This window comes from Fundulus heteroclitus, chromosome 14 (assembly GCF_011125445.2).
Source record: "Fundulus heteroclitus isolate FHET01 chromosome 14, MU-UCD_Fhet_4.1, whole genome shotgun sequence".
Lineage (NCBI taxonomy): Eukaryota > Metazoa > Chordata > Actinopteri > Cyprinodontiformes > Fundulidae > Fundulus > Fundulus heteroclitus.
The window spans coordinates 22,516,894-22,536,991 of record NC_046374.1 but is presented as its reverse complement, the minus strand read 5'-3'; the positions used below and the strand labels follow the sequence as shown (position 1 = coordinate 22,536,991).

The window sequence follows — 20,098 nt, the reverse complement described above, 5'->3', positions numbered from 1 at the left end:
ATTAAAAGTTATTAGGTTTCTAAGTATAAAACATGATGATATTTGCCCTTTAATCTTTGTTTAATGTTTTTTGTCCTGTAATTTATAAGATATAATTGTTGTTTGATTTAGTGACAGCATTTCTCATGTGGATTTAGCTTCTTTGAGCTTGCATGGGGTCTTTGAAAAATGATACTACTATATAGGAGTGCTGTGTGAAACATCCCATTGTGATTAAACAACCTGTTTTTGTATGTTGTTTGTTTTTTTTGCAGTGATCACTCTAACCTGAAACGCATGGAGTTTGTAAATAATGCTTCTTTTATGGTATTTATAGTTTTTTAATGGAAAAAGAGTCAAAAAGGAAAAGAAGTCTATGTGTGCAACAATACAACAAAAGAGATAACCGTCTGTGTAAGCTGCTTCTACTCACATCGCTGCGTGGAAACAAACAAACAAAAAAAAAAAAAAAACAACACACGCGTGTGTCTCGCCGTCTCACATCTGCTTCGTGATGGAGCTGAGATCCTCGGCTGCCGGCTGCAGAACTCGTGTCTTTAGGTTTTTTGCATGGCTCCGACTGGAGCATGGCAGCCCCCCCCCCCCCAACCCCCCACTTCCCCCCGCCAGATCCTGAGGGTCGGAAGGAGCGAGACGAGAAGAAGCGGAGTTGGCGAAGTGGGAGAAACGGGATCTGGACTGGCTTCTTAACACAAAACGCTAAGTGTCGTGTGCTGTTTCGTCTCCACGAGCTCACCAACTATCCATGCGGCACCGTTTGCTCAAAGACTAAAAAAAACAACAACAACAACATAAAAAAACAGGAGAAAAACTGCACTGAGCTGACTGAACATTGCTTCCCCCCCTCCCCCATCATCCCTTGAAAAAGCATGAGTAGTGTGCTGTATTTAAATGTAATGTACATACATGTCACTGTTATGTGATTGCTTCCTAAGTTCTGTGTGGAGGAAAAACAACAAAAAACAAAAACCGGAAGGCCCAAAAGCTCTAAAATGATAACTTCTTCTTTCCTCTAATCCTCTTAAGGGAGTCACACCCTGGCTCATAGCCTGAAAACCCTCCTTCTCCCTCCTGAAAGTAAAGGTGTCGATAACTGTTGCTTTATTTGTGGCGAGGCCGGCCGGGGCAGACCGCTCTCAGCAGGCTTTCTGCCGTTTGCACTCATCATGGGGGCCCCCCCACCCCGGCGTCGTCAGTGCAGCGGCTCCTCAGGGCGCCAACATCTCTGGACAAGATCGGAGAGCTCTGCAGGGGGGGGGGGGGGGGTCTCTGCACTGGCAGGAACACCGATCAGTCTCAAAGCGGTTTGGATTGGAACGTGGACGGCCGTGCTCGGTGAGCGCGGGAGAGGAAGCGGGTTCTGCGGGAGAGTCACTCGTCATTCAACCCTGCGAGATCAATTGGGGAATGCTTCAAGCTCTTCTGGGAACGTTGATAGTATGCGGTTGTGATGTTTTTTTTCTTTATTCATGTTTTTATTGTTTTACTCATTTTTTTGTTTTTTGTTTTTTTTACACGTCATTTGTATTTTGTGTACAATAGCCCTTGGTGCCTCAAGCTTTTATTCATTCCTTTATCGAGAGTTTATACCTTATTTTAAACCATCTGAGTGGCGTTTGTTTCAAAAATTAGGAAGGGGACGTTTTTTGTTTGGGTGAAGGACTGAAAAGACATTGCGCACTGCTTTATTTCTTCTTTCTCTTTTTTTTTTTCTTCGATTTGTTTCGTCTTCGCCAAAAAAAATAGCTCCACCTAATTTTGCGTTGCGACGGCGTCGACTTCGACCGCGCGGTCACTAAAGCTGCGCCGTGCGTGCGTTCAAAGATTGCGGCCACGAATGGAAGTAGCTGAAAGTCTCACTTTTCTACGGTTTGTGTTTTTACGGAAAATAAACTGGAGAAAATGTTGTAGCGTTAACGTTTTAACATTACAGCTGTGCAAACGTTATTCCAGGGACAACTTCTATCACACAACTCAAAACTCGTAGGTTCACTTCTGGTTTCGACGAAATGCGCTCGCAAATGTGCCGAACTTGTTGTAAAGGGATCTCATGTGTACAGTATTGTCAGGTTTGCTGCATGAACACCGCTTAGAAAATGTAGATTTGAGAAAAAAAATAATAAAAAATACGTGCGTCCAAAAGCTGTTTTAAATAAAATGTAACTAATCCCACAGTTTTTTTAGATCTAAAATTAAAAAAGGTAAACCTAACGGTCTAAATCAAGCTTCTTTCCTATACATCTTGTATATTGTCTTAATTATATAGTGCAAACTTCTATTAAACGACAGAACATTAAATCATCTTCCATCAACACCAGTCTGGCCAGTTCTATCACATTCCTCATCGCATGGAGCAAAAACAATCATAAATCTAGACTGATATTTATGTTTTCATTCAAGTCCATTCGCCTTATCATATTTCCAGCATTAACATCGGATATTTTCACATTGTAGGTGCTATGCAAGGTAATACTGTACTTTTTTCTTCTTCATACAGAGTGCTCTGCAAAAGCACTGAAAGCCCTATGTCGCATTTCGAGATTAGACAGCCTAAAACTTCAATAGGTTTTATTGGGATTTGTTGTGGTTCTCTAGCACAAAGCGGTGTATAATTGTGAAGTGAAGGGAAAATGTTTTTTTTTTTTTTTTTTTTTTTTAGATAAGTCTTAAAAGTATGTCATGCACATGTATTCGCCTAATTGAATACTTTGTTGAGCAACCTGTTTCTGTGGTTTAGTTTCAGACCTAGACACGTCTACTAGAGCCAGGAATTTTTTTTGCCAATTCTTCGTTTCAAAACTGCTCAAACTCAGTCAGATTGGACGAAGAGCATCTGTGAGCAACCTACCAAAAATTTTCAATTAGATTTAAGTCCATCCCTTTGATGGACTAGTGACCTATCCAAGGTGTATCTCGCTTCTCAGCCAATGACCGTCCTGTGACCCTGCACAGATAAGCAGGTATAGATAATAAAGGGATATTCTTACTCATGAATATGCTTTGCCCTAACCCATTTCATTGTGGGATTTTAAGGTCATTTTTGCCAGGCTTACTTCCTGCATTATCCTGTATTTTAGCTGCAGCCACTTTGCCATTTGTTGAGAATGAATCTCAACAAATGGCAAATGGAATCTCCTGAACTTTAACTCTAACACGCCTGGTGTATTCTTTGGTGTTCGTTGTTTCAGTTTGGTTGCTCATGTACTCCAACAAACCTCTGAGACCTTTACAGAACAGCTGCTCTCATACTGAGATTAAATTACCAGCTGGCTTGTGAAGGCATCTCGTTGCACTGGATTTCATTCAGGGGTGTCAGCATAAAACGAGCTAAATAAATAGATATGCATGGCATACTTTTCCGTTTGTTTTATCTGGAAAGACAAATGCAGAATACTGTGCATCATTTATCCACCTAACAATTGGGCAGTGCTTTGTGCTGAATTATCACGGGAAATATTCCCCCAAATTATTGAAGTTTTTTTTTTTTTGGCTGTCACGGGACAAGATGTGAACGAGTTCAGGCGGTGTAAAACCTTTTGCAAGGCGCTGTACAATCAGATCTTCGTTATTCACTGTAAGAACACGTGTGGTAACAACAGCTCGATCTGAGGGGATTTTATAGTTTAAATTGTTCATCTCATCGTGATTAAAAAAAAAAGTGGATGCACATCTGTACAAACCAGTGTTAGTTTTTTTTTTTTTTTTATCATACCAGCAGCTCCAGCTAATAAAAAAAGTATATGATTTCTTTACAGCTGTTGGAGTTTTATGTATGTCTAAATAGTTTTTTTTTTTTAAAAAACATTTATTTCTGTACTTTTTTCAGTATTCTAAGTGGTGCATTATTTATTTTTCTACAGTTTTCTTTTTGTAAATGAAGGCATTTTGTTGGGTTCTGAGCAGCATTCCTTTTTAGTTTCTGATGCCAGTTTTGTGTCGATATGAAGGAACTTTAAGCCCACGACGAGGCATCATAAAACACATCTGCAATTGTAACGTTGGTGGAAATCAAGAGGGCATTTGCATGTTAGTGTGTACTTAACTGTGCATTTATTTCAATTTATAGGCCTTACATGACCGGAGTACATCTGCTTTGTCTAACTTTGGGTGTGAACTATGACGACACGCCATTTTATGACAGCCTTGTCTCTCACTATTTTTCTTTTTCTTTCTATCTCTCTCTGTCTCTTTACATTGAATGTAGTTTGATATATATGTATAGTGGAATATTAATGTACTATTGAGATGTGTGCTCATTTGATATAAAGTGCAATTTATACTTTGGTTCATGCGTGTAGCATCAAATGCTGCTTAAATATCACACTACAGTGGTTTTCTTTAGCTTCATTTGTTCAGCCGTGCGACCCTGTATACCACTACCTGGAGACATGGAGGAATTATGTAAACACAGACTTTTAATTAAATCTTAATTTACAGGATTTTTTTGGTTCAATCTCCTTTTTTGTTAACCCGATATTTGTGTCGATATTTCATACTTTTTTTTCCTCTTCATTTTGTGTTTTGATTACCAGCCTTTATTACAGCATTCGTTCTCATAACTTGCTGTAATTTTAGAATGTGCAGCTATTTTTGTAATTCTATTTTATTAAGCTATGTTTGTTTGAGTTTGGTGTTAAGGTTTCACATCTAGTTTATTAAGCTAGACAGCGGTGCCAAAATCTTCTTTTTCAGCGTTTTTTTTAGAGCTGCACAATCGGTAGGATGCTACAAATCAATAATAAGTACAAACCCTCTCCGGGTCAACGTTCATTTATGAGTTAAAGAAGCTCTAAAAGTGATGTGGATTTTCTCACATTTCAACCTAAGTGATCAAAAAGTTATGTTTGGTTCGTCCCCATTGTTTCTTGTTTGGAACTGATTTAATCCAAGATTCTTTTCTTTCCCCAGGTCTTTTTTTTCTTAGCTTGACCCCTAAAGGCAATCAAAAAGGGAATACATAATAGGGGGTGTATTACATACTTATTTCATGTATTTAGCACATTTAGACTGTATATTTTATTTAACTTTTGCTCTGGAAGAAACAAACTTTACAGCGCCTCCTGTGGCCAATAGAGGAATTACGAAACACTGAAAGATTCTTTCGTGAATATAACCCAACTTTCAGGACTGAATGAAAACAAATGTTTCAGTCTTTAAAATAAAATCTAAATTGCATGAATTATATGTTTTTAGAAAGTCAGAAGGCCTTAAACACAAGGGGGAAAGTATAACTGATCAGAATTAAGACCCCTAAATTGGTTTTCATGGGCTTTTCAAGGTCAGCTGAAAGATAAACAGAAAGTTATACATATAAAACCAGAACTATTTTTCCCCCTGCCAATACATCTTAGGTATATTGAGAATAATAATTGCTAATCTTTCAGGACTTCCATGAAGGCCACAGTGAGGCGCAACCATTATTTTTTACTAACCCAAATGTTCCAAGAGAGAAAGCATATACACGACGATTAATTACATCCACAATGTTGTTGCTGCTCCATTAATGTGAAAAGCACAGGACTTTTATTGAATCAACAAAAATAATTTATTCACCCTGCAGCCAAATTGAAAGAGAGATCTTGCTGTGTATCAAAATTCTGGTTGAATTACTAATGTGAAGCAGTCTGAGCTATTGGACATGTTTATTATGTTATGTTTTGTTTTAAGTTTCTGCTCACCCTTTTATTTTATTGCTGCATACAAACTTTATCTACATTTCTTGAGATCACATTCTGTATTTCATGTTGGTATTTCATATGACTGTGCTGTTGGAGGCAAATAAACTGTCTTTTAAATACACCAAACAACATGATCGTCATTATTTCTGGTTTTAGTTTGATATGAAGTATTGCTCTTTATGTTCAGATACTTAAATACAGAATGTATTAATAGCACAATGTTGGCCAATTCAAAGAATTCATGTTTGCAAAAATAAATAAAAATAAAAAGCTTTAAGCAGGAATTGTTTAGAAAACATGTACACATACCAGCGTTACTAATCTGGAATAAATCTGCTGTATTGCAACAAATATTTTACAATGTCTAAAGGAATATTTAATTGTGATGTTTCTCTTCAGTTCTTGCTCTATTCCCTGGTTTCTATTTAAACTGTAAAACTTTGAGATTGTAAAATTTAAGCATTACAAATGAAGTAAATTTTTATGAAATAGTTCCAACAAAATAAATAATTTAAATACAGAACCTCTTAAGGGACATTGTGTACGCCACATAGTTTTATGTGTCAGAAACTGTCTTATGCACACCATAGTTTTTTTTTTTTATTGATATTAGAAATATCACTATCAAAAAAAGTATCTGGTGTGCACAAAAAAAAGACCTGATTCGCACAAGAACGTTCCCTCCCCCCACCCCACATCAATGTCCCTTTAGGGCCTCCATACTTATACTATTTTAAATAAAAAAAATATCAGGACCTGGGAAACTACAATAAACCACGCAACATTTTCTGGTAGAATCCATCCATCCATCCATTTTCTTACTCGCTTTATCCCTCATGGGGTCGCGAGGAGTGCTGGTTCCTATCTTCAGCATCTCAATGGGTGAGAGGCGGGGTACACCCTGGACAGGTCGCCAGTCTGTCGCAGGGCAACACACAGACAGACAGGACAAACAACCATTCACACACACTCCCACCTAAGGAGAATTTAGAGAGACGAATTAACCTAACTGTCATGTTTTTGGACTGTGGGAGGAAGCCGGAGTACCCGGAGAGAACCCACGCATGCACAGGGAGAACATGCAAACTCCATGCAGAAAGACCCAGGGTTAGACTCGAACCTAAATACTTCTTGCTGCAAGGCAACACCGCTGCCCCACTGTGCAGACCATTTTCTAGTAGAATTAAAATTGTAATTTAAAAATAATCTTAATATGTAGTATTATAGGAAATGAAATACAAACAAATTTGTATTATATTTAAAAAAAATCAACAAATATACATATTAACATTATATTAAATAAGAAATAACAAATTGTTTTAAAATAGCTGATGGCCTGTCTTTTAAATCAGCTTCCTCTTTATTTTGTCAAATCTTTTAAAACACCAAAAATACGATGTTTTGAAAGCTGAAGGTAGCTGAACAGGAAGCATTGTATGTGATCAGCGGAAAAATATGTATCTGGAGTGTTGGTTGAAATATTTCTGTTACATTCATATTTTAATGAACGATGTTAGGACATTCGTAATTTGCCTAATACAAGAAGCAAATAAATGCATAATCCTGAAAATAACATAAAATTATTCAAATAAATTAATTCTAAAATAACCAAAACACCTCCTTTTAGTTAATTTATCTATTTATCTTAAATTCATGATCCATTTTTGTTTATTCTATATTCTTTCTATTCTCCTTTTATCACTATTTCCATACCATAGTTTTTGCTAAGGCTTGTTAAAGAATAAAATAAATTAATTAGCTTACATTAAAACACATAAAACTAGCTTCAAACTGTAAATAAAATGTAAAGGGGTATTTTGTTTTGCAGACATTTGCTTCTTTTTTCACTGTCTGGCCCCTCTGGCTCTCCATACTTGGCAGTATTTTCATACCATACTTTCAGCTGAGGCTTGTTAAAGAATAAAATAAATTAAGTAGCTTACATTAAAACACAAAACTAGCTTCAAACTGTAAACAAAATGTAAAGAGGTTTTTTTTGCAGACATTTGCTTCTTTTTTTCCCACTCTCTGGCCCCTTTGGCTCTCCATACAAGGCAGACAGCCGAGCTGCGGATCTCGTAACACCTTAGCGCTGTATTTCGGCAGGAACAGGTGATCCTCGAGCTTCTTTTTTTCTGCTGCACGAGACAACGATGTCCGCTGAAGGATTGGAGAAAAAGAAGACGATAGACTTGAGAAAGAAGCACATTGGGTAAGACTTTTACTGTTTAAAGGACTGCAGATCGTCTCAGATCAACTAAATATGTTACAGAAACGATACTCTGCCCAGAACCCTCATCTTCTGGAGGCTGGAGGGGATCTATCTTTGTATGACTTTTAACTTATTTATAATTATGGAATCTGGTAACTTGGTCGTATTACAACTAAGACCAAGTTATTTACCTATAAACTTCTAAATCATTTAACTATAACCACGTCTGTGCATGGTATTACAACAGTAGCCTATGACATGATTACCCCTTTCTCACAGTGCAATTTCACCTAATACTAATATAAGTTTTATACTAAAGTAGCGCTGAATCAGGGGATGCACCTTCATGATTGCAATTAATCAATCAGCCTTTATTTATAGAGCGCTTTACACTCCCAAAGTTTCTGTACAGGTCTATGATTTTAAAAGAAAAAGGACCAATAAAACACTAGTAAACAAAAACAACAACAACAGTGTTTCTGCTGGAGTTAAAAGTCAAACTAAAAAAAAAAAAAAAAAAAAAAGATTTTTTTTAATAACCTTTAGTTCCTCTGCAGACCTTCTTGCAAGATCTTCTTCAGCCATGACCCCATCAAGATCGTGCAAGCCAAAGGCCAGTACATGTATGATGAAAACGGACAGCGCTACTTGGATTGCATCAACAACGTGGCTCATGGTAAGCATGCAAACATTAAGACACACTTTTAAAGCTAGAAAAAAAAAAACACTTCAGACATCATCACAGGAAAACGTCAACATAAAACGTAATATGTATATACACAAAAATTATGTAACCAATGTTTCTGACTAGAATACCTGCTCCCTCCCACAATTATTAGCAGTAAACTGATTTAAGGTTTCTGTTTGTCTGTTTCTTTGTTTGTTTCAGTGGGCCACTGTCACCCAGACGTGGTGAAGGCAGGAGCTGAGCAAATGGGCTTTCTCAACACCAACACCCGGTTCTTACATGACAACCTGGTGCTGTATGCTCAAAGGCTGCAGGCCACGCTGCCGGAGAAGCTCTCCGTGTGCTACTTTGTCAACTCGGGGTAAAATATTCACAGACATATTTTTGCACGCTTCAAACAAAGAGGGCGACGTTACAAAAATGATTAATTACAGTCAGACCTGTTTTCTTATGGATGTGAAGGTGTGACAGACGTACATTACTCTAAAGTGTGAAAGCTCAGGTTTCGCAAAACTTGTGAATCCTATTTATTTACATAGAAAATTAAGATCTTAGGATGAATATACATTTTAAAGGCTTTAGTTTAGAACAATATTAAAGAACTACTAGGGAGCAAGTTTCCTCGGTTTGACAGATATTGTAGACATGGATAAGGGTAACATGCACACTCAGCATTTCTCGCTTCCTAAAGGTCTGATTTAACAAACTGATCCAGGTCACCATTGTTACTTATTTACACCACGTACTTACAGTACTGCAGCATAAACTGCCTTGATTATCTAGAAGAAAGCAATTGTGTTTCTGATAATCTGATAATCCATAAACCCTCAATACTACACAGAAGACATATCAGAGATGTGAAGTCATAAAGCTGACATGGAAGGGGCCCCATTAAGGTCCTCAGAGTCCAAAAACTGAGCCTAGACGGTGAGCTGGCAGAGTTTGATCTAACAATTGGTAGAAAATGTAAACATATGCCTTCAGTTCTTTGAAATAGCGTTCACAGCCTTTCATCTATTGCACATTTTTTTCCACGTTACACCCAGAAAACTTCCCTGCTTGTTATTAGGGTGGTATGGGACGTAGTATAATTGTAAAGAAGAAGACAATTTTTTTACAAATAAAAGAATGGCATGTAATATTCATTAATCTCCCACCCCCCTCCCCAAATGTAAAGATGGTGTGTTTAGGGGGCAGTGCAGTGTTACTTTTTTGCCACACAAAGTACTTTGCATATAAGCCAAAAAGTAAAAATGTTGGCCTCATCTGTCGAGAGGACACTCTTTCACGTGTTTGCTGAGTTCTCTACATAAAGTCTGGAAAACAGCAAACAGGGATTAGTTTTTTTGTTCCCTCCAGCTGCTTTGTTCTCATCACTCTTCACAACACTTAATTGCCCTGTTGAAATATTCTCCCACCTGTGCTGTGGATCTCTGCAGCTCCTCCAAAGTTCCAGAACCCTTTTTGCTTCTCTGATTAATGCTGGCGTTGTTGGTTTAGGTGGACAGTAATGCTTTAGTAGGTCTTCAGCTGTCTCATGTGAAATAAAGGGACTGAATACAACTGCATGCCATACGTTTCGAACCTTTGTTGGTCAACATACACAGGTTATTTTCCTTTCCTTTTTTGTGTTGGTCAACCAGGTTCTTCACAGAGCTTCAATTGCTGCCCCCATGGGCGTGAATAGAGTTCTCTGAAGCCTCAGGATCACATTCCCCTGATTGCCTTTAAAGCTATTCTAAAGCAAGAGCTGTATTAACATTCAAGGCACAAAGTCAGGCCTGTTCCCAGTGTGCGCTGGAGTCCGCCAGGTTCTGCCCCATGTCACCGATCCGGTTTGTGGTGTTCATGGACAAGGTGTAGTCGTGGAGAGGAGAGGGTGTGCGTTTCGGAAACCCCAAGATTACATCTTTGCTTTTTTTGTTTTGGTGATGTGGTAGTGTTGGCTTCTTCAAGCCATGACCTCCAGTGTGCGCTGGAGCGGTTCGGGATGAGAATCAGCTACTCTAAGTCTAAGGCCATTGTCCTTGACCAGAAAAAGGTGGCTTGACCCCTCTTGATTGGGGGGTTGTCTCCACCTTAAGTGGAGAAGTTCTAGTATCTTGGCGTGTCATTCATGAGTGATAGTTGGATAGAACAAGATATGGTCAGATGGGTGGGGGCTGCATCTGCAGTAATCCGGACGCTGCCCCGGTCTGTTGTGCCGAGCCAAAAAGCAAGGCCCCGACCTTCACCAATGGTCACAAGGTATGAATCATGACTAAAACAATGCGATCCCACATACTAGTAGCCGGAAATGAGTTTCCTCCATAGATTAGCCAGCCTTGGACCTTTGAAATAGGGTGAGGAGCACCGTCATCCGGCGGGAGCTCAAAGTAGAGCCACTGCTTTTCCACATTGAAAGGAGCAAGTTAATGTTGTTTTGGGCATCTGATCAGGATGCCCCCTGAGTGCCTCTCTTTTTAGGGGCTTTCTGGGCACGTCTCTTTAAGAGGAGACCCAGAACTTGCTGGACGGACTGTATGTCTCGTCTGGCCTGGGAAGACCTTGTGGTTTCCCAGAATGAGCTGGAGGATGTTGCTGGGGAGAGGGATGTCTGGGTTTTCCGCCTGGACCTGTAGCCCCATGACCTGATCTCAGATGAAAAAATGATGGATGGATGGATGGTGGATGGATGGATGGATGGATGGATGGATGGATGGATGGATGGAAAACCCATCAATTTCTGTCGTCATAATTTCACAAAACATTCAAATAGTTTTGTAAGGTGTTGTGAATGTTTTGATTAAGGCAGATGATTTGCCTTTGGAAGTATGACAACTTAAAAACCCTTGTTGAGTCATTTATGTATTTAGAATGAACAAACAGGGGCCCGCTTCAGCTGCTCTTACATTGGGAGCTGAAATGACAAACGGCGAATGACGTCCGCGAGGTCTCATCTGTGTGTTTTGTGGTGACTGAGTAACTTGATGTAACCCTTTGCCCCTTCAGCTCTGAAGCCAACGACCTGGCCCTTCGGCTCGCATGGCAGTACACGGGAAACAAAGATGTCATAACACTGGAAAAGTAAGGCCCCGTATATCTCAGTGATAACGTATGTTGTGATATAACAGCCACGCCTTCTTCTATCAGATTCATAGTAGCCACACAACCCAAGCTATACACCAAATATGGGGTGCTGACTCCAGTTCTGGAGGCCCTGGTCCTGCAACTTTTAGATGTGGTCCTGGTCCAGCACACATGATCCAGATGGCCAAATTGCCTCTTCAGCATGCAGTCAGATTATACAATGTCCTCCTAATGTAAAGTATTTGAGCGTTGGAGCGGAGGCACATGTAAAAGTTGCAGGATGCAGGAGCTGGAGGACTAGAGCTCGACACCGGTGCTGTAAATGATCCTCTGGCTGGTGTTTACTCTGTCCGCAGCGCGTACCACGGCCACGTGTCATCACTAATCGACATTAGTCCGTATAAGTTCCACCAGCTGTCAGCCGCTGAGCAGAACCTGTTTGTCCACGTGGTGAGTGTGGTTTTTGCTCTCACCTTCCGCCCGCCTGCACACTATTAAGACACCATCACTCAGCTCTGTGCTGCTGCGTTGTGGCAGGTCACAGAGTTTTCGGCATACAAATGGGCTCCGATGAGAAAGAAAGAGGGACAGGACATTGAAAATGCATGCAATATATATATATATATTTTAACCCTAAACGAGAAAAAAGACAAACATAGATAAAAATTTAGGTGAATTACTGTTTTCCAAGCCTATAAATGCCAGCTTGCACTAACTTACAGTACCTTCATCCTCTTAGCGCCTAAAGAAAAGAGATGTAGCAGTGACGTATCGTATTGCTAGCAGCCTGTAACAAAGAGATGATTTGTTTCTCTTCCTTCTTTGGGTCCTTATTTTTGTCCTCCTTCATGTGCTTCCTTGTGTACCACCTCCCTCCCTTTTGGTCTTCCCTCCTTCCTTCTTTTCATCTGTGTACTTTTTTTCTTCCTTTCGTCTTCTGTCCTACCTTAGCTCATTTTGACAACTTGTCTTTCTTTTCTTGTGTCCTTTCTTCATCCCTCCATCCTTTGTTTGTGTAATTTCTCCCTTTCTTTTTTTTGTCATTGTTTCTTTTCATGGGGGATTTATTTCATACTTTGTCTCTCTCTGTTTCTTATTTCCTTCCTTGGATTCCTTGTGTGATTCATTATTTCACTCCTTCCTCCCTTGGACCTTCCCACCATTCTGCCCTTCCTTTCATTTCTTTCTTGCCATGTATCCTTCCTCTCTGTCTTGTGTGTTTCCTCTTATTCCTCCTTTGTGTCCTTCCTACCTTCCTATGTTTCTTCATTCTTTTGTTTCTTTCTTCCTTGTATCCTACTTTTTTCCTCCCTTTTATCATTCCTTTTTTCTTTCTCTCCCTTCCATTTCTTCTGTCCTTTCTTGTTTTATTGTGTCTTTTCTTACTCTCTCAGAAACCATTGCAAAACTGGGTCTGGAAAAGTATACAGGTTTCACATGAAAGGTGTATAGGAACCACGTTTGATCTCATTGTTTAATTACTGTCACAATGTGTCATACTTTGTGGTCATTCAGAAATAGCTCTAATTACCCTGCCATATGGGCGTCTCCAAACATTCAGCATGCCAATGGCAGTTAATCTTCCAAAGTACAGACAGAGTGTGTGCATAGTATTGCATGAGATTAAGTAACAAAATCATTGGGTCATTGCTACATTTCTGCAGCTGTAACCTAATTTCTTAGCAGCAACACGCACCAGTGACACCTGGGAATTTTTTTTTTTTACTTTTTAATCCAAAAACAAAAAACAATGGGAGTATGACTGCTAATTTCCATTAATTATTTTACAGGAACATATGCATAGAATGTACGGCAGCAAATTATTAGAAAATAATAATAATAATTTTTTTTTTTTACTTTTTAATCCAAAAACAAAAAACAATGGGAGTATGACTGCTAATTTCCATTAATTATTTTACAGGAACATATGCATAGAATGTACGGCGGCAAATTATTAGAAAATAATGTGATGCATATATCAGTGGTAAATACTGAGACAATGATATCAGCTGTGATAAACACACATTTTCCTCATTTCTGCATTTCTCTGCCGTGCTTTCAGCATTCTCTGGCTTTTGGTTTCTATTATTGAGGCTGAACACTACAGCGGCATGCAATGTGTACGTTCATGATAACTCAAATGTATTAGCCAACAAATAGTGGGTTCTAAACATTACTTTGTGATATTGTCCACACTCTGATATTGCAGTGACAATATATTTACTATATACTGTGCAGCCATGGCAGGAAGGCAATTCAAAGAGGGCGTGTAGATCACAATGGTAAGATTGGGACAGCAGGGCAGCAATCAGGTTATGAAAGCTAAGTTAGCAAAGAATAACAAAATGCTAACAGTTTGACAGATTCCTAATCATAATCTACTAGCAGAAAACCTGGTATACTGTAGATCAGCCAAAAAAGCAGCCAGCATGCTAAGAAAACTTAGAAAGATCTTTGAACAAATACTGATCAAGCCTGGTCCAGATCTTAAGAAGCAAAATATAAGTTTGGGTTTGTTTAAATAATTACGTATAAACACTGAACCAAGAAAATGAACAAGCTTTTTTTGACCACGCAAAACAAATGTGAATCTGCTGTTGTAATTATTCTAATACCAACTTCCATGCAGGCTTCGAGCCCAGATGTGTACAGAGGCAAATACCGGGCGGACCATCCTGACGCAGCCACAGCGTACGCGGACGAAGTCAAAGACATAATAGACAACGTTCATAAAAAGGGACGTAAGGTAAAGCTCATGTCTGATGTTTCTGTGCGCCGAGGCCTCCACAATGCTTCCTATATAGCACATAATATAGTGTTTGTTGTGAATTTTCCCATTTGCATGAAAATTACCACGCTATCATTTGTTTAATACTTTCCTCTGACTTAATGAAACACCCAGCATTATTTTCTGGCAACGCAGCATGAAAGCCACGCTAGCATTCAACCTGATGACCTGCAGTAACGCTCAAGCCTACCCTGGCATTACGCAACAATCACAATCTTATTCCACCCAGTCTGGTGAAAACTGGAGCAGCTTACTTGAAAGGGGTCGGGCGTACAGGGTCAAAGACGACGGGGAACCGTTTCTTTGGCAGTTTATCAGTCCGGCTTCAGATATACGCCGCTGATATGTTTTGCTCTTGGGCAGATTGCCGCTTTTATTGCCGAGTCGCTGCAGAGTTGTGGCGGGCAGGTCATCCCCCCGGTGGGTTACTTCCAGCAAGTGGCCGAGTACGTATCCCGCATTGTTGTTCGTATTTACAATGCAAGCAACAAGAAAGCAACAGAGTCATTTAACGTGTCTGATGTCAGATCCGGTGCGTCTGTTCTTAAGCTTTTTGTCGTCTCGTTCTTAACGCCCTTTTCCCAGACACGTCCATAAGGCAGGAGGCGTTTTTATCGCAGACGAGGTTCAGGTGGGCTTTGGCCGGGTCGGCTCTCGCTTCTGGGCCTTCCAGCTTCAGGGAGACGACTTTGTGCCCGACATCGTCACGATGGGGAAGCCCATCGGCAACGGCCACCCCATGTCGTGCGTGGTCACGACCAGGGAAGTGGCCGAGGCCTTCATGGCATCAGGAATGGAGTACTTCAATACAGTAAGAGCTTATTCTAAAGAGAAAGGGGGGGCAAATAAAGCAGCACAGCCAGCAATGGATATTTGTTCTTTTGAATCTGTTTTATAGATTCAGATAATGTTTTACGCTAACATTTTTAGTTTGGCGGTAACCCCGTGTCGTGCGCGATCGGCCTGGCCGTACTGGACGTGATCGAGAAGGAGGACCTGCAGGGGAACGCGCTGCGCGTGGGCCAGCACCTTACCGACCTGCTGGGAAAACTAAAGGAGAGGCATCCACTAATTGGAGACATTAGGTGAGACAAATGCAGACTCAAATTCGCAGAAGTTTGTGTGACTTCACAAGAAAAAGAAGCACAGACATTCTTTGTGTTAAACAAGTGGCAGCATGTTGGTTCAGGCTTGGTCTTTCCACGCCAGCAGTTTAAAATCCTTCTTGAAATAAAGTCTGGCGAGCTGAGAGAATTCCAGTTCTGTTATAAAACCTTTCAAATTGATTTATTATTTACATTTTAAACAAATTAAAACACATTTCTCACAGATGCACACACTTTGTGCCACAATGTAGAAAGGTGCTGCTTCATAGGACGTTATTCTCTCCAAAGGAAAGTTATGCTTCATTGCCAGGATGTGGAAAATAAAAATTGATCTCCATTACCATTTTTTTTTTTTTTAAAACTTCTACATTTTGTCATCTTCATTTCACCTTTTGTTCAGTTTAACTGTAATGCAACATTCAGGAATGTTATGTTTGAAAAGATTTGGACGGCCTCAGGGTGAGTAAGGAGTCGTCCTCTCGTTGCAGGGGCTGCGGTCTCTTTGTTGGCGTGGAGCTGGTGAAGGACAGAGTGAAGCTCACTCCAGCTACAGCAGAAGCCCAGGAAGTCATTTATAAGTAAGTTCAATGTGCAAAAACTAAGGTTTTACCTTTGCCTCTATCTCTGTGATCACAATATAACAGAGTCGACACCAAAAATAGGATGTTAATTTCAGTGTTGTATAGTAACGAAAAATACTTCACTACTGTACTTAAGTATATCTTGGAGTACTTTATACTTTTCTCGAGTATAACATTTTTGATAACTTTAACTTCACTGTATCTCCGAACTTAATTGCATACTTTTCCTCCGATACATTTTCAATGTTTGGTTTAGTTACTCGTTACAAAAAAAAAAGAAAAAAAAAGAGAGAGACAGAGACAGACTTGCCTGGGCTTGTTCATCACCACCAACAGGATAAGAAGCTGGTTCAGTAATAAAGCAGGTTAAATTAACCTTGTGGTATAGGTAGAGCATCTAATAGCAGAGAGTCCTAATTTTCTCAACTAAATGATACCTGCTAGACCCGTTTTTTTACTTAACCATGTTCTTAGTATACAGCCCCTGGTCTACATTTAGCCTGCACTTGGTTGTGTACAATTTTAAAGTGCATAGCACTGACCTTACTTGAAGAAGGAAAACTGAAAGCTTACAAAAAGGTTGTATTTTCTGTTTAAACTTGGTCTACATTTCTGCTGCACTTGGCTGTTTATATTATTTTAAGTGAATTTGACTTTCAAAGTTTAGCAAAAAAAAATAATATCATTCAAACTGCATTTGCTTTGTTTTACTTTTTACTTATACTTTTCATTACATTACTTGAGTACATCTAATTTTACAGTAATATTCATTACTTAAGTACAAGACATTTCAGATACTTTAAGACTTTTACTCAAGTAACATTTCAGTCAGTGACTTGGACTTTTACCAAAGTCACATTTTGGAGAGGTACCTTTTACTTGACTCTGAGATTTCAGTACTTTATACAACACTGGTTAACTTACTGAAAGCAAAACTTAAACAGATAGAACTGAATTATATTGTTAAGTCCCAAATGAATAAGAAATCCTTTTGAGTAGGGTGGAACTGAACATTTTTCACCATTAACAATCACACAACCCTAATTTTGTTCAGTTTAGTTTACAATAATGCGATCAAGCAACGGCGAATTAAAAGTGGCTTTTGTTTCGCATTTTTTCCAGAATAAATTCATGCTCAGGTGTAAGTTTGCAAGTAACAAAAAAATAAATAAAAAAAATAAAATCTTCAGGTTGTAAATCAGAATGGGCAGAAGCAGACGACTGCTCCCAGTCAGCTTTGTCTAGAAGCCAGTGAGATGATCAGCTGATACAACGCAGGCAGAACACGGCAGTCTGCTTAGTAGACACGCTCGCTGCCATTTTAAAACAGCCTTACCTTAAAAAAAAACATTAATGTGTGGTCACGTTCCTTACAGTCTGCATTTCGAACACATTTGCCTTTATTGTAACCGACGGAAAAGTACGGCGTTGTTTTTTCAGCAGGCTGACAAGCAGTGCTCAGATACATGAAGAGCATGTTTTCCTCTATGTGCCATAAAGCTGTAGAAAACTGGTCATTCTGGCACACGGCTGTCATCCAATCATCAGGGGCCTGCTATCATAAAGCTGTACGCATTCATGAAGAACCACAGAGCTAATTAAAAATAAATAAATAAATGTGGAAATACTCCCAGGTTGAAGGAACAGCACATCCTCCTAAGCGCTGACGGACCTCACCGCAACGTGCTGAAGTTCAAGCCCCCGCTGTGCTTCACCGCGCAGGACGCCGACCTGGTGGTGGAGAAGATCGACCTCATTCTCACAGGTACTTTGGTTTTTATGAGCTGCGCGAGCGCGGGGAAAAAATTAAATCAGGAGGTGTTAGGTTGTGCTGCTTGCTTTTGTTTCAGAGCTGGAGGGAGCATTAGGCGTGACGGGGAACAACTCCCAAAAAACAGAACGGGGAAAGGGACGGGGAAAGGTAAGCTGCATGGCAGGTTGTGTCAACGCCAGGAATCCAGGTCCGCTGACTTTACTCTGCGCTTCGTTTGTTCTCCAGCTGTCGACAGAGGAGAACGGCCACGGCCCCGAAGAAGTCCAAGAACAAACCAGACAACGGAAACGTATTAGGACATAAAGGGGGGCGGTGTGTGTGTGGTTTTACACTGATAAAGTAGCAGCAGAACATCTTGACTGTTAAAAAGAGAAAAAAATTCATTCTGAAGGACGACAAATTTCATTTTCTTTTAATGGACCGGTCAAAAGTTCTATTGCATCACAGTAAATACTATATATTTCACACCACATTTTAATTAAAAAGGAAATGTTTTAACCTGGTTTGCTCTGTTTCTTTATCTCCCTGAACGTCCGCCAAAGGGGGAAACCGTCTGACAATTATTCACCAATGTTCCATGCAGACAGAGTTTGGCTTGAAGGCGAAGGTGTATTCACATCTATCATCTATCTAATATCTATAGAAGTATAGATACTAGAGTTTAAACATACTTCTGTAGAAGTAGCAGAATCATCGCAAACCTTTTACTGAAGTAAATGCACTGGCTACAACGGCTGTAAGATAACACAACTGGACATGAAAATGAGTGCATTACACTTTTATAACAACTACCCTGGTATAGCTGTCTGTATACAGCAGACAGTGTTGTCAAAATGAAGGATTAATCAAAGCAGTCTAAAAAATATATTGAATTTACTCTCCACCAATCTACCCTTTATCGAAAAGAAGCCAAATGAGAGAAACCAGATTAGCAACGCTGGATTTTTGGTTCGACACAGCCAATATGGGGAGGAAGGTGGCGGCGACAGCATCATACTGCAGGGATGCTTTTTTTGGACAGGAGAGACAGGGAGGATGTCCACGGGACGCTGATGGGGGGGAAAAACTGGATGGCGCTAAATAAAGGGCAATCCTGGAAGACTGGAAGAAAACCCATTAGAGGTTCTGAAAGATGTGAGACGGGGGTGTAGGTTTACCTCACAGCAGCATATCACAGTTCTGGCTGCCCTGCTCCATTAGAGTGGAAAGGGGGGGGGGGGGGGGGGGGGGGGTGTAACAATGCAGACCTGTGCTGACCTACTTGCAGGGAGAGCACCTGGTATGAGACTTGGCTCATACAGCGGTGAACATGTTAGTAGCAACCCAAGTAATCCAGACAAAGACATCAAAATAAATATAAAAAAAAAGTCTAAAAAATGATGTGTAGTTAAGGGGAATGGCACAGGGAATAAAGCAGAAAAGCAAGTTTTTCTAACGACAATTCATAAACGGCGTATCTGAGGAGAAATTACTTCTGTGCATTGCAAATGTGTCATTTTGATTTTACTTCCAGCACAAACTGTTGAGGGTTCTGGGGGTCTTCTAATATACAATCTGATCTTCACTTCATTTTTTTTTTTAACCTGAGATTTCAATGGTTTTATGTTTGGGATCATCAACAAACTGGAAAGAAAAACAAATGTAATCTTCAGATGGTTTACGCCACTAGATGTCACCCTATGAGCTTATGTGTAGCGATATTCCTTCTCCAAGCATCTGACGTTCAAAAAAACTATTCAGCTCCGATCTAATCGGACCAAACTATAGCTTCTCAACGATTTATTGGCTCGTCCAAATGTTCCGCAACAAAACAAGTCTTGTGCAGTGAGTGTGCATAGAGGCCGTTGAGGGGGAGGTTCAGCTCTTCTGGTTTTAATTGTGACCGTCAGACATTCTGCACGATGCGCCGGGTCAAGGCCAGTTTAACCGACCAACGCTTTACAAACAGGCTTTGTAAACATCCCGAGAAAGCACTGATCGCTTTTATCCGTCATGACGCGATTCTTTTGCAATCATTTTTATGACCATAAATTAGCACTAAAGCAGCTCATTTTAGACAGGAAACAGGATTAGTCTCACACTTATAGGTTTTACTGTTCCACATCTTTTATAGACTCGTTTGTTTTGCTTTGTTTGCAAGGATTACATAGGTTGTTGCCTTCATCTAACATACATTTCCTATGGACCCTCTAGAAACATATT

General features: G+C 39.9%; 2 protein-coding genes across 17 annotated transcripts in view; both read left to right on the top strand.

Annotated features, from left to right (window-relative positions):
• LOC105927933 (collagen alpha-1(XXV) chain) overlaps positions 1–5,804 on the top strand; it is a 242,659-nt gene extending 236,855 nt beyond the window's left edge. For 14 of the 16 annotated variants that reach the window (XM_036146555.1, XM_036146565.1, XM_036146553.1 and 11 more), the window contains one exon: positions 1,027–5,804. In XM_036146555.1, coding sequence (XP_036002448.1) covers positions 1,027–1,053 — 27 coding nt within the window. In that variant the 3' untranslated portion in view covers positions 1,054–5,804. Of the gene's footprint in view, positions 1–254 lie in introns of all 16 variants that reach the window. The other 2 variants (XM_021317687.2, XM_036146556.1) reach the window with 1 other exon arrangement.
• Positions 5,805–7,758: 1,954 nt separating this feature from the next.
• Positions 7,759–18,399, top strand: etnppl (ethanolamine-phosphate phospho-lyase). The gene is made up of 13 exons (XM_012864928.3): positions 7,759–7,890; positions 8,448–8,566; positions 8,780–8,939; positions 11,570–11,644; positions 12,004–12,097; positions 14,277–14,393; positions 14,799–14,881; positions 15,021–15,246; positions 15,366–15,520; positions 16,030–16,119; positions 17,757–17,887; positions 17,973–18,043; positions 18,122–18,399. Exons 1-13 carry the CDS (start codon positions 7,832–7,834, stop codon positions 18,197–18,199), a joined length of 1,458 nt encoding a protein of 485 aa, XP_012720382.3. The 5' UTR covers positions 7,759–7,831; the 3' UTR covers positions 18,200–18,399.
• The last annotated feature ends 1,699 nt before the right edge of the window (positions 18,400–20,098 follow it).

Bases quoted from the DNA above. Each gene is read 5' to 3' on its own strand.
- etnppl (XM_012864928.3), top strand. From the start codon at position 7,832: ATGTCCGCTGAAGGATTGGAGAAAAAGAAGACGATAGACTTGAGAAAG. The intron at 8,567-8,779 runs GTAAGCATGCAA...TGTTTGTTTCAG, and splicing joins CATCAACAACGTGGCTCATG to TGGGCCACTGTCACCCAGAC. The intron at 16,120-17,756 runs GTAAGTTCAATG...AAATACTCCCAG, and splicing joins GCCCAGGAAGTCATTTATAA to GTTGAAGGAACAGCACATCC.